Raw genomic sequence first — 14,394 nt, 5'->3', positions numbered from 1 at the left:
TCCAGTCACCTTTCTCACTCACTATGTATTAACAGACCCCTCTGCATTGAATCATATCTGTTATTAACTTCTGTCTCTCTTCCACAGCATGTCTTTTATCCTGTCTTCCTTCTCTCACCCCAACTGGTCGCAGCAGATGGCCGCCCCTCCCTGAGCCTGGTTCTGCCGGAGGTTTCTTCCTGTTAAAAGGGAGTTTTTCCTTCCCACTGTTGCCAAAGTGCTTGCTCATAGGGGGTCATATGATTGTTGGGTTTTTCTCTGTATCTATGAAGCGCCTTGAGGCGACTTATGTTGTGATTTGGCGCTATATAAATAAAATTGAATTGAATTATGTTAATAGACTGATAATTTATGTAACACAATTATTGTTGTCTAAAAAGTGTTTTTCTTAAATCCAGAAACTGAAGCAGTAAAAACGTACTCGCTATATTTGATAAGCAATGAAAATATGGTGCCACGTCAACAGAAGTACAGCAATACCTCACACAACCTTGCACCACCTAAGTGAATTTTGAAATAACTTGTCATATCTGTATACTCAGTGTTGGGACTAACGCGTTATTAAGTAACGCGTTACAGTAACTACGTTATTATTGTGGTAACGAGCAGTGCCGTAGCTCCGCAAACGCACATAACGCACACTGCGTAGGGCACCAAATGGCCGGTAGGGCACCAAAAAAATCAGGGTCGTAAAAAAAAAAAGTAAACCATATTAATACTATAAATATCATATGCATTAATATGGTTAAACAATACAAAAGCAACATAAAACAATTTTCCCGAGAAAAGGGGTGAATCTGCTTTGTGCCCTGTCTCCAGTCTCCTCCTGGTGCCCCCCCACTCCCAGTGGTCTGTTCTATAATTGGTAAACACCTGTTTGAACATGGCCTCGAAACGGCAACAGGAGTCGGGAGCGGAGAAAAGAAAGAAGAAGAGGAAGCGTGATGAAACTCAGGCGTCGCTTGCCGGTAAGGCAATGTTTAAATAATAATAATAAAAAAAGTTCATTATTGTAGCCCTTGCTTGCACGCTCATGTCCGTCAACTCTGTGATAGCTCCTGTTAGCAGTGTTCATACTGTGTTAACAAATGTTGCAAATGATTGATGTTGGGTAGTTTGTTTACGTTGTGGATATGAATATAGAATGGACTACTAAAAGCAACTCATCATGGTCACTCAATTGACGGTTTTCAGATAACGTTAGCAATCGTGACTCACGATTGCTAACGTTATCGTGATTCGTGAGACTAGCATTTCCCTCCTCAGGTTGCTAGCTGGCTAACGTCATGCATGCTACTGATTAACCTTAACTTTGGGATAGGTCAGTGATGCAGTCAAGTATTATTATCAGATTAGACAAGATTACTTTGTATGTTGCTGCATTTCAGGATATCTATAAAGACGCATATCTTATTTATGCCATTGACGTCTGAACACATAAATAGTTCTCGTCTTTCTTTAGGTTCATAGATCAAGGGCGACATCTGTTGGTGAAACTGTAATATGAAACCTATATCTTCCAGTAATATAGATTTCCTACTTGCGCATTTATATCAAATTATGTACAGCATGTTTATATTGCCATTTGCCATTATGAAAATCTATACATGTAAAATATAGTTAGTAATTTTTAAATGTACCAGTGACTTACTTAATTTATTAGTCTTATAATGCAATCTTTCGTAGGCCTACTGTAGATTCAAAATTGTATTTCTGTAAAATCCCTGAATATTTTCTCTTGTATGCAGGGTCAATGCTTAAATATGTTCAAGGAGGATCTCAAGGACAGGATGAACCATCCAGTAGTAGTGCCATCCCTGGACATCAACCACCAGCCATTGTAGACCCTGCAACAATCCCTAGCCAAGAAGAACAAGAACCATCAACCACCAGTTCAGGTACAGTTCCATACACAAGTACCACTGAGAGTCCTGTCACTGAGAGACTATCAGAAAGTGACACTGTGGAGACATGTGTGCCCCCTTCAACCGATCCTGCTCTTTGGCCAGCTCACATTGTAGATGCTGATCGTGTTGAAATTGTGCGGAGAGGTCCTTTTAATGTCAGCTCTGATTTTAATTTTCCAAAGGGGCCTGATGGAAGAGCATTTCACACTAGCCTTAAGTTCAAAATTCTTCCCAATGGAGAAAAGGTTCACCGGAGCTGGTTAGTGTACTCACCGCAGAACAATGCTGTGTTCTGCTTTGCATGTAAGCTTTTCAGTGTGAAGGATATAAAGCTGAGTACAGAGGGCTTCAGTGACTGGTCGAACATCAACATCCGTTTGAGGGGTCATGAGTGTAGCCAAGACCACATACAGTGCATGCTTAAGTGGAGAGAACTGGACACACGGCTAAAGAAAAGCATGGCAATAGATCAACAGGAGTTGACCTTACTAGAGGCAGAAAGGAAAAAGTGGCGAGAGATTCTCAAACGATTACTCTCAATAACTCTCTCACTGGCTTCCAGAAATTTGTCTTTTAGGGGCTCTTCTGACTGTCTTTATGAGCCGGACAATGGCAACTTCTTGAAGGAAGTAGAGCTTATGGCAACATATGACCTTGTAATGGCAAATCACTTGGCCAACATAAAAGATGAAGGTTCCCACACACATTACCTCAGCCCTGAGACACAGAACGAACTAATTCAGATTATCTCTTCAGAAACATTCCGCGCCATTGTGAAGCAAATCCAGTTGGCAAAATACTTCTCCATCATTCTTGACTGTACTCCAGATGTGAGTCACACTGAACAAATGTCAGTCATAGTACGCATTGTTTGTTTCCAAGCACAACCAGATATTAAAGAATACTTTCTTGGCTATATAAATGTGGAGCAAACAACTGGCCTTAACCTGTCCAATGTTGTCCTTGACAAGTTGAAGGAGCTTGGCATTCCATTTGAAAACTGTCGAGGACAGGCCTATGACAATGGGGCCAACATGAAGGGGAAGAAGCAAGGTGTTCAGGCCAGACTGCTACAATTAAACCCGAGAGCATTGTTTGTGCCTTGTGGAGCTCACACGATGAATCTGGTCATAGCTGATGCTGCCAAGTCCTCTCCAGATGCAACTGGCTACTTTGGGTATTTGCAGAAGTTGTTCAATTTCTTTTCCAGTGCCACCCAGCGATGGGCCATTTTAACAAAACATGTGAAATTGACACTTAAATCTTGGAGTGACGTTAGATGGGAAAGCAGGCTTCAAAGTGTAACTGCTGTCCGGAGTCAGACAAAAGAAGTGAGGGATGCTCTCCTGGAGGCCAGAGAAGCTGTAAGTGATGCAGTCGCAAAGGTGGAGGCTCAAGTGCTTGCTGAGGAAGTAGCCTCATTTCGATTTTTGATTTGCTCCATCGTGTGGTGTGAACTTCTTACAATCACAAACCAGGTGAACAAGTTACTACAGTCCAGCTCCATGCAGCTCGATGTTGCTGTCAGGCTCATTGACACTGCCAAAAGTAACCTCTCTAAATACAGACAGTCTGGGTTTGATGAGGCTGTGTCAGCTGCCAAAGAACTCTGTGAGGCCCTGAACATAGAACCACAGTTGAAGGAGAAAAGGCTCAGGAGCACAAAAAGGCAGTTTGCATATGAAGCTGTTGATGAGCCCCTCCATGATGCCCTTAAAAAGCTTGAGGTCACATTTTTCAATTGTGTTGTGGACTCTGCTTTAATCTCCCTACAGGAGAGGTTTGAGACCATGAATCAAGTGAAGGAGAAATATGGAGTGCTGCTTGATTTCAGCAAAGTGAATGGGATGTCCAAGGAGGATTTAAAAAAACACTGCACTGAAGTACAGAAGACACTGACAGATAAGGGAGTAGCTGACATTGATGGACCTGAGATGATGCAGGAAATCATCAACCTTCCTCAGCTGCCACCACAGACGTCTGCTTTGGAAATGCTGTCATTTTTACATGACAATCAGCTTCAAGAGGTATATCCCAATCTGTGGATTGCTCTGCGTATTGCACTGACCCTGCCTGTCACAGTTGCCTCTGCTGAGCGAAGCTTTTCAAAGCTCAAACTCATTAAAACGTACCTGCGTTCATCAATGGGGCAGGAACGTTTAAGTGGTCTGGCTGTTATCAGCATCAATGGTGACGTGGCTCAGAAGCTATCATATGATGACCTTATAGCTGATTTTGCAACCAGAAAATGCAGGCGTGTGCCTCTCTAGGCCCTAGAGAGGCACACCACACCTGCATTTTCTGGTTGTCAGAGTATGCCCTAGAGTCTAGGGCATACTCTGACAACGAATTGTAAAAATGTTTAACATAGTTACTTAAGGAATGTGGCTTTTGTGTTCAAATTCTTATTTTTCTTATTTAAGTTTCTTATTTAAATTCTATTGTGAAACTATTTGTAAATATATTAATAATAATACTATTATATTATATATATTATTTTTTTATAAAAAAAATTACACATTATTGCCAGGCTCTTTGTTCTTGTTCCAATGTTCAATTTTTGTTTCAGTATTTATTTGTAACAGTATTTTTAACCTCCTTTAACCTTATTTATTTGTTTAACTGTCATGTTTGTTGTTATTTAATTAAACAAATTCCACTGAGAAATTCAAAAGTATTAATGTTTTTTGTTTTTTTTTTCAGTGGCGGGGGGCACCATAAAGCATTTGTGCTTAGGGCACCCAAATGGCTAGCAACGGCCCTGGTAACGAGCACGGTAACTAGTTATTATGCCAAAATCAGGAACGTGTTAGTCGTTACTGGGATTTAGATAGGGTCGTTACTCGTTACTTCGTGTGGTGGCTATCGCGGAGCTTCCACAGATTCAGTAACATTAGCAAGTGGTGGAGGCCAGCATGTGGATGAAGGAAAAGGGACGCAGAAGGAAAAGAGACCCGAGGCGGCCGCCGGTCCAAGTGTGAACTGAACTTCAGGTAAGAAGTTATGACCTGCAGTCTCTCTGGGTCAGATATAAACCAAGCTTAGGTGGAGTTTATTTTCATTATTCTGACTTTTTCCGTACTGCGTGCTAGCTAGCATGACGGAGTTTCTATACAGCTGGGTGGGTGCTATGAAGTTAATGATGTTGAACTTTATTTTGTTCATAAGTTATTAGAGTTGCCAACTGTCCCGTCTGGTATTCAGAAAAAATATTACGCGTTTCTTATTGAGGTGAAAAGGAACAGTTTGTCCCGTAATTCAGCTACAATGAAAAAGGCACAAAGCTGGAGTTATTCTGTGTTTACGCTGCACAGCTGCCTCTTCTTCTCTCATTCTCCCCCCTCCCTCTCCCGTTTCTACTTCAATCATGAAAACTGATCAATGATCAGCTAATCGGCTCTCTTGTTTGTTTATCTCTCACTTTGCGCCGAAAGAGGAAACCAGCGGATGTCGCGATAAACAACAGCAGCATGTTTAAGCTTGATCAGCTGTTGTTAGAATTTATTTAATATTAATTTCTAGTATCAGCTGATGTTTGCTGGAGCCACAGCTTCAAAAAAGCTGCTGGTCATGATATGGTTTGGTTATCTGGTGAGAGGGAAACATGTATATGAAACCAGGAGATGTCCTTACTGGATCATCAGAGCTGAACAGGTGATGGAGAAACAGGTTTACCTTTTAGGTGACATGAATGAGTTGAAGGGAAGTTATGAACTGTTTCTGAGAGACAAATAACCCCAGGATCCTTTTTTAGGTAGCTGACAGCTGGTAACTGTGCAGGTGCGGATCTAGCAAAGTGTTGCCAGGGGGGCATGTAGGGCATTAACAGGGAAAGGGGGGCACAAAGAAATACTTTTCTTTCTTATTCTCATTTAAAATGTCTAGCTTTTAAAAAATAATTATCTGAATCTTACAACAAACGATTGATAGATTGATCCATATATACCATCAAAACAGTGAACATCACTGTCACAACAGTGTTTGTTTTCATTCAAAGGCTTTATGATTTTTCCTATAATGGTGGGCCGGTCTCTAGTCAAAATGCCTGGGCCAATTTTCTGTCCCAGTCCAGCTCTGTATGCAGCTCATCTGCAGTCTGGTGTTACCTACATCTTCCTATTCAGAAGGCAGAATTTCCGAGTTCTGAGTACAATCGAAAGCACCACGACTGCAGTTTTTGTGTTGGATGTAAAAGGTGCACATGACGCTGTGACGTAGGCTAGAATCATGGCAGCAGTCAATGACGGTCCAGGCGTGGGATTTCTCTCGTGGAAATATGCACATTATCTTTTCCTTTCTATTGGTAGGTGGCACAGTGCACTTGTGGCAAGTAAGCAAGCTAGAAGACTGGCAAAGTTATGGAAGCAACACATTAACAAGAGAATTCTGAGTAAAACCAAAGTTACTTTCCCTAGTAACTAGTTACTTTGAAAGTAACGAGTAACTTGAAGTAACTGAGTTACTTTTGAGAGAAGTAACTAGTAATGTAACTAAGTTACTATTTTAAAGTAACTTACCCAACACTGTGTATACTACAGCTATGGTCAGACAACCTAAAAATACCATTGTTATTAATGTTTTTGCTTATATTATTATTATTATTATTATTAATATATATTATTATTATTATTATTATTATTATTATTATTATTAATATTATTAATATATTATTATTATTATTATTATTATTATTATTATTAAATGCCTCCTGATTTTTTTTCTTTTTTTGCCTGTGTATCAAAGATGTTATTGGGCTGATGGGGTCAGCTGTATATCCTGAGTCAATGCAGAAAGACATAGAGTATTAAGCAAACCAATGCCAAAGTTTAATTTAGAATAGCAGTTTTTGGACTATGGGGAGAAGGACCAATGTGGAAACCCATGCAGTCACCAGGAGAACCTGCAAAGTCCTCAAAGACTGAGGCCCTAGCTGACAAAGCGCTTCAAAACAAAAATGTTCTTGCGGTGGGGGGACAGGGTGAATCTATGCACCACTGTGTCTTTCCAGATCAAAAGCAACAATTTAACAATTGCTACTTGGTACTAAACGCCAGACCCAATAGTTTTCACTAAAGACATACATCTTTAAAAATAGACCACAAGTATAATGTATGGTTGAACTTTTATAAACTCACAATCATTTCAGTTGGTCATTGTAGTTTTAGCACAAGCTACTCAAACATGAGCACTGAAAACACTATGCACATTAAAATGATTGCTAATGTTAAACAGTTTTGCTCTTGTCTATTTTCTTAATGCATCTTCTTTCTTTCAAATAATGCAATTAGCAAATATCAGTGTACAAGTAATTAATCAGAGTCACGAACTATGCTTTCAAATTTTTCTAACCCGTTTCTACAGTTTTTCTGCTATCAGGTGTCTCTTAAAGGATTTCAAGATTGACTGTGTAGAGCACAGTCAAAGGCTGTTTTCTATTACTTTTCATTCTCTGCTCAAAGCGCCAGTATGTCTAAGTGTTATAGCAACAATTTTGCCTGCCACAATATACTCACATAAACGTCAGCAGTCTACCAAACCAAGCATCACAACCCTAAATCGTTCACACTCACAGCCTGTAACCTGTGACCCCCCCATACCCACCTAACCCCCGCTACACTCCCTTAATCCTTGGGGAGTTTTTCTATGCTACATGCTCCTCCACATCTTAGTGACAGGCCCCATAAACCACCACCGAACAAGATAGGTCCACTGCTTTGCTCAGTGGAAGGCCTGTGGGATTGCCATCGGAGAACGAGCAAGGGTACGAGTCAGGTCTTGTGTAGATCAATAATGTACTCTTCTCCACCATCACACCATCTGTCACCTCCATTTCTGAGAAAACAGCAGAATAAATAGCAGAGCCTGGATTTGTTGCTTCCAATGATGGATAATGGATGATAACGTCGCCTTGGCAACTATTCTGCAGTGTACACAGGGTATAAGTGTCTCCAATACACCCTATGCTTACTTTAAGCCTGGCTGTCTATTCCTTTATTGGTAGACTGTCGCTGTAAACACCCCTCTATAGGTCACGCTGACAATAGAGTAAACACATTGCATGATAAAAGTCATACACAGTATATCACCGCTGCTGCTACTGTTAAAGTAAGAGTTCATTTGCAAATAGAAATGCAAAATTAATATCTCGGGAATCGAGTGGATAAACATGAGCTGCATGAATCAACCCATCTCTCTGTCCACCATCTGCCAACCAGGTGATATTCAGTGTGCACGCCAATAAGCATTTCATGTGCTTTTAGAAGGCAGCAGGCATCTGAGACCTTGACTTTTAAAAGAGAAAGACGGGGGGAAATCACATCTATATTTTCAGTCTTGCCTAACAGGTAACAGTCCTGGCTTCCTGTCTTTTTGAGTGACGTTTCCTGATTGTAAACAACTTCAGCTAACTGCATGAATACAACACATTTCAAAAGACAAAATGCCAAACAGCCGTACATCTAGAGCAAATCAAAACGGACAAGCCAAAGCAGAACATTTAGCCTCCCGTGGCTCTGTCTGCCTCGGAGAAATCAGTCACAGCCAACTACGGTAATGCTTGAGGGACTGCCTGCTGTCAGCTTGAGATGAGCACTCAGAGAGTTTCTACCACAGGTTCCATGTGTTCTGACTCTCTGTACCCAAAATGAGCTTTTAGCTGCCTGCCTGTCGAGCACAAAAGAACAGCAGAACACCCTGTTAAGAACTGACAGAAACAGGCCTTCAAGCAGGACAGGGGAGTGCTAGAATAGAAAACTGGACAGTAATGACCCTGATACAGATGAATCCATCAAAAGGTAAACCAGGGATTTCTTGAAGACATGAAAAACTTTTTTAAACTGCAAAATATAAAAGAAATGTCCCTTTTTATCCATGTTTGTCCAGCAGCTTCCTAAATGTCCTACATAACTGTAACAGTGATTTATATGGGCTTCAACCAATCTGCCTTGATGATCTCTCTGATGCCCGTGATCAAAGGCAGAACTTGTCAAATAACCTGTCGAGTAAGGATTGTTACAGTTAAAGTCTAAAGCTTTGCTCGCTTTGAACTAAATAATAAAGTCAGCATCCTAACAGGGTCAGACTTACAGCAGGATGCTGATATCCGATATATGTAAGCGTTTCTGTGTTAACAACCACACTATTAAACACGAGGTCAGAAGTTAAAGTAATAGACAATTTTTATTTTTTTCATTTTGCCAGAGTTGTTACACTTCCGGAGCCTGGATTTGTATTATAATTTTTCTTTTTTCTGTACTCAACATATGTCTCTTAAAACCATGAACTATAGACTCACTGTGACACTAAAGCAAAAGTCTGATACTGACATTCAGAACTGATACAACAGGTGTTGGATATAACTTGTGTTTTTAAGGTGTTGGTTTAATGATAGGTCAAAAAAAAATAAAGCTGGGCATCACCAAAGTGTGTCAGATTAAACCTTGGAAGACCATCTGTTCAGATATTTTGGTCCAACGGACCAGTCAAAATGGCCAGCATGCTTCACAGACTTTTCCCTGCATAGAGTCTTTTTCTCTTTTTTTTTTTTGGATGTTTTAACCAGACCCAGTGATTGCTGGTGTTGTGTTTAAGTAGTCTGCGTTTCATTTACTCAAGCATAATGCAGTATTTTTTTCTTTTTTATATAAAATGTTCAGAAATGTAAAGAAAATCTATAGGGTTCTTTCAAATAAGGTAACAGTCTTCCATGGCAAACCCTCAAAAGGTCCACTGTGAGTCAGGAGAAAGTGCAGCTAAAAAATGATGGTTGAATAATAGATGATAACCATGGCCTTTAGATTCTTTCTGTGCCCAACCACCTATCAAAAATTGCTGATACTATACTACCAATTGCCTCTGGAAGACAGCAGTCATTTTCAAATAGACCACAAGAATTCAGTGTGAGGAAACGTGTTTTAATCTTTTCCACTGACAATTGCAAATAACCGAATCTGAAGTTGTTTATTACCCTAAAGGACATTGATCTCCTGGTTTCTTTGCTGCTTTTTTTTTTTTCTTTTGCTTTTTTCCCCACAATATCCGGCTTGTCAGCAAAGGTTCTGTGTAACGTTATCACAGTGAAGATAAGCTTGAAAAGCACTACTGTCACCATGACCATACCATAACTCCAGAGGGAAACTTCCTGTAAAAAGTATGTAGAGAATTAATACTAGAGTTTATATTTAGCATCATTAGTCCACTCTTCAGTAAGGTGCTTGTGTTCAGTGGAAGATAGAAAAACAAAAGAGAATGCACATTTACGCAAGAGGTTGCGTAAACTCCATTGCAGGAAACAATACAATGGCTCATTTGTAATACATCCCCTAAAGCAAGATGGTAAAGATATACCATACCAGAACTATAAAAAGGTCTGGTCTGTAACAAACACTCACCAGTCATTTAATAGGTACACCTGGCTAGTACTGAGGTGGACCACTTTTTGCCTTCAGAACTGCTTTAATTCTTCATAGCACAGATCAAACAAGATAGTGGAAACATTCCTCAGGGATTTGGTCCGTACTGACATGGTGCCATCACATAGTTTTTGCAGACAAGTCACCTGCAAGTCCAGAATGTGAATCTCCTATCCCACCACATCACAAAGGTGCTCTATTGCATTGAGATCTGGTGACGGTGAAGGTCATTTGAGTATAGAACATTGTCAAGTTCAAGAAACCAGTTTAAAATGATTGAAGCTTCCTAACATGGTACAATCAGAAGATTGTTACAATTGCTATTAATCTCTAGCGCTCTTCCACGGTATGTTTTTTGTGCTGTCTTCCTCCCCTCATCCCCATTTCATCACAACAGATGACTGCTCATCCGTGAACCTGGTTCTGCTGGAGGTTTCTTCCTGTTAAGAGGGGGGTTTTCAGTCCCACTGTCGACAAGCGCTTGCTCGTAGAAGGTCATCTCATTTTGGGGGTTTTCTCTACATTATGGTAGGGTCTTTACCTTACTATATAAAGTACCTTGAAGTGACTGTTGTTGTGATTTGGTGCTATATAAATAAATTTAATTGAAACTGAACTGTAATAAAGAAATGAGCATGATCACTTACAATGGTCAGCAACATTGATCCAAAGTTTATCAAGAAGGTATCCCCCCACATAGTTCCTCCAACCCTAGAGATGGTTGTACAGGAAAATCCCAGTATCAGCAGCCCGTCTAGCACTAACAACAATGCCACATTCAAAATCACTCCAGATCATCTTTCTTCCCCATTTTGATGCTCAGTTTGAACTTCAAGAGGTCACCTGGACTACGTTTACATGCCTAAATGGACCGGGTGGTTGCTGTATGATTGGCAGATTAGATATTTCCCTCAACAAGCAGTTCAAGAGGTTTGTAAATAGATGTTCCAACAGTGACTCACGAAACTCTTTAATTATTGAACATTTCAGAAAAATACTTTTCAAACAGCTTTGCTGAATTCATATACGCTTAAGTCAAAGTCTTCCCCGACAATTCCATTATTTTAATCATGACCTTTTCAAATTAATTAACAAAGATATAAAACAATAAAGACAGAAGCGGAGACTGGAACCCCCTGTTGTTTTTAATAAAAGCCAAGTTGTACAGAATTCACTCTAATGAAGGCAAAAGAACGAGCGTCTGTTCTCTTTGTGATGTGCATGAAAATAGCTTGCGTACTTCTACTAACAAAAGTCTGGCATATAATTAATGACAAAGAAAAAATGTACTCCCTTTTTACCGCCCTTTCATGACAGTTGAAACAGTTAACAGAAGTACTGGTAATGAGCTCTAAATGGCCAGCGAGGCCATTTGGAGTTGAAGCGAGAGAGGAGGGAAAAAAAGAGCGAAAAGCCACTGACATGGCCAGGCAACGCCGCCAGGTAAAAGCCTCCAGGAACAATTACTGAGCCGGTCACCTCGCAGCAAGACACACACACACAAAGATAGTCACACATATGAGTATGAGCACACCCTGCTAGTAGCTTAAGGGGGGGCTTAGGTTTCTTTGTGCTGATGTGCGCCCAAAGCACCAGAAGCACAGTTTTTGCAGACGCTAATGTGCTGCACTTAGATCTGGTTTGAAAGGGCATTATGGAGCCAAATGGCCACCCGGAATATCTTCAAAACTACCAACAACAGTAGGAAAGATGATAAGACTGCAGAGAGAATATTTATGCTCCCTAATTGGGCTGCAGTGGATGAATTCACAAAGTGTGTGGACTGAGCCTGTAATTTCCCCCCACATTACACTTCGTACAGCGCTTTGCTAACAACTCTTTCTTAATGGTACATTCCTTCTGAGGCTTATATGACACCCCCCTCCCCTTGTTCTTGTGCTCAAGGACAGCGGGGAATAAGATAAATCGCGCCACAAAACCCCCCAAAAAACAATGATGGCAAGAAAACCAAAGGGTAGAGTGAGAGGCTCAGAGGAAGAAATGAAAAATGTACAGAGTTAATAGAAGTTGAGAGGAGGGATTAGAAAAGAACAGAGGAGAACAAATGGATTCCACTCTGTCCATTATACCAGCTGCAATGTGGTGTAGTGCCACAAGCCAAATGCCCTATTTATTCCAGGCATAATTACACGGCAATGAGGCCCCGCTGATGCCCAATGCGAGGTTAAGTCGATAGGTGACCCAGATTTAAAGCAGCCGTGTCCTGTAATGGCATCGACAGTCAAAGAGCTTTGCCTGGATTCCAATAACCCATCTCATCTGTCATAATAAAAATTTAGCTTGCAATTTGTGCTGCCCACTCTGCCCCCCCCCCCCACTCTCCGCCTCTTATGTTCTCTTTCCTCACCTTCTCTCTCCCCGACTCTCACTTTGTACCTCTACACACTTGCGTGGACGCAGTGGTTTGGCGGTAATACGTTATGTCAGTGGGCTCATATCGATTCCAGAACAGTATCCACCAATTTAATTACCCATGCTGCATATAAAATACCGCGCCAACCAATCATTATGCTCTCAGCAACATGAGCCACTGAGGCTTGAGGTATCTTGCCTAACAGTCCTGTTAAAGCATAAAGCTTTTAGCGCTTTTGACCACAATCCAAAACGACTGAATCTTTGACCCATCGCTTTTTTTTTTTCTGTTTGCTAACACTCCTCCATTTCCTGCCCTCCTACCCAATGTTTTTTTTTCTAGCTCTCTCTCTCTCATGGACAATTTTTGGTTTCATTGGTTGAGTTGGTATTTGTATTTTCCTGCAACATGAAAGAAAAAAGGGAGACACTATGCTGGTTAGAGGTGCGTGTGAATAGGTATATTTGTCGTGATAATAACCCTGGTGAATTCATCGGGATAAACATACATGGGTAACTAGATAGGCAGCTAACTTACTCAAGGTAACTTATATGCATTTGAATGTATGTGGGGTTTTTTTTATCCTAATGCTTTGTTTATTAGGTTACTTTGCCTTGAGTAACTAATATTATAACAATTTTAACCTCCTAGGACCTGGCATCCACATATGTGGACATCACATTTTGGGTTCTCTAGACCACAATACTGAATTTTACTCTATAAGGGCCTGATATCTCTTATGAGGACATTATACTGCCACTGTTCTATCGAAATTTAAAATGAATGTCCTCATATGTGGATATCTGGCCCTTGTAGAGCAAAATCAGGTAAAAAGATAATTCTTTGTTTTTACATTCATCAGGTCCCAATCAGCCCAAATAAAAAAGAGAAATTAAAAATGCATGCCATGAAAGAGTTCGGGTCTTAGGAGGATAATATTACAACTACTACAGTTCACAGGGAGCATATTAGTCCGTTTACTCACTGTAATATTGACCACTATTAATAACAAAATCATTTAATTTAAATCCACTTATGACAAATATTGTGGTCCTCTCCGAGCTCACAGAACCAGTAAAGAGTGTGATCTTACACTGCTAAAAAATTAATAAATAGAAAAAAAATTAGTGTGTAAAATCGTGCAACTCAATGTCAGTAGCAGGATGATGAACTGAATTCTGTTTTCTTATGCTTCCCAATTTAAGTGCATATTCCTGGCATTGGTGGCCATTGTAGGACAAACAAATCTGGCTACTGTTCATCTGTATTGAGGGTAGGCTGTCACTCTGCTGTTTATCTCAGCTGTCAACATGTGCCCACCTTTATTTACTCGGTAGGAGGCTGTAACATTTTGTGAAAGGAGTCCAGTACAAGTCATTGAGTCATTGAAGCTCACTGCTGTCTGAAGACAGCGGTACTCAGATGAGTTGCAGAGGATATCCTGAACTTTTGGATCTAACATTGTTAGACTGGGAGACTTCGTCAATGCACACATACAATGTGATAATGTAATCAAACTGTTTATCAGAAGGGAAGTGTGATTTTTTTTTTAGATGACTGTGGTGGGGCGTGGTCTGCGGTGCCGTGCGGACGCACCTGCACGGCATCCGCAATCACGCCCGCCGTGTTAAAACACGGGGACTCAGGGGTTGGTGGTGGTGTGGTGTGACGTGAATCAAATAAAGTTGGCTCTGAACGTCGC

General features: G+C 40.6%; 1 protein-coding gene across 1 annotated transcript; it reads left to right on the top strand.

The window, feature by feature from the left end:
- The first annotated feature begins 883 nt into the window (after positions 1-883).
- On the top strand, positions 884-4,177 carry LOC146615338 (zinc finger MYM-type protein 1-like). The gene is made up of 2 exons (XM_085375552.1): positions 884-968; positions 1,749-4,177. The coding sequence occupies exons 1-2, from the start codon at positions 884-886 to the stop codon at positions 4,175-4,177; spliced, it is 2,514 nt and encodes an 837-aa protein (XP_085231678.1).
- Positions 4,178-14,394: the final 10,217 nt, after the last annotated feature.

This window comes from Diplotaxodon limnothrissa, linkage group LG17 (genome assembly GCF_057381915.1).
Source record: "Diplotaxodon limnothrissa isolate DT_005_m linkage group LG17, D_limnothrissa_male_GT1.1, whole genome shotgun sequence".
Taxonomy (NCBI): Eukaryota; Metazoa; Chordata; class Actinopteri; order Cichliformes; family Cichlidae; genus Diplotaxodon; species Diplotaxodon limnothrissa.
The sequence above is the reverse complement of the archived record's forward strand: the minus strand, read 5'-3'. Positions and strand labels throughout refer to the sequence as shown.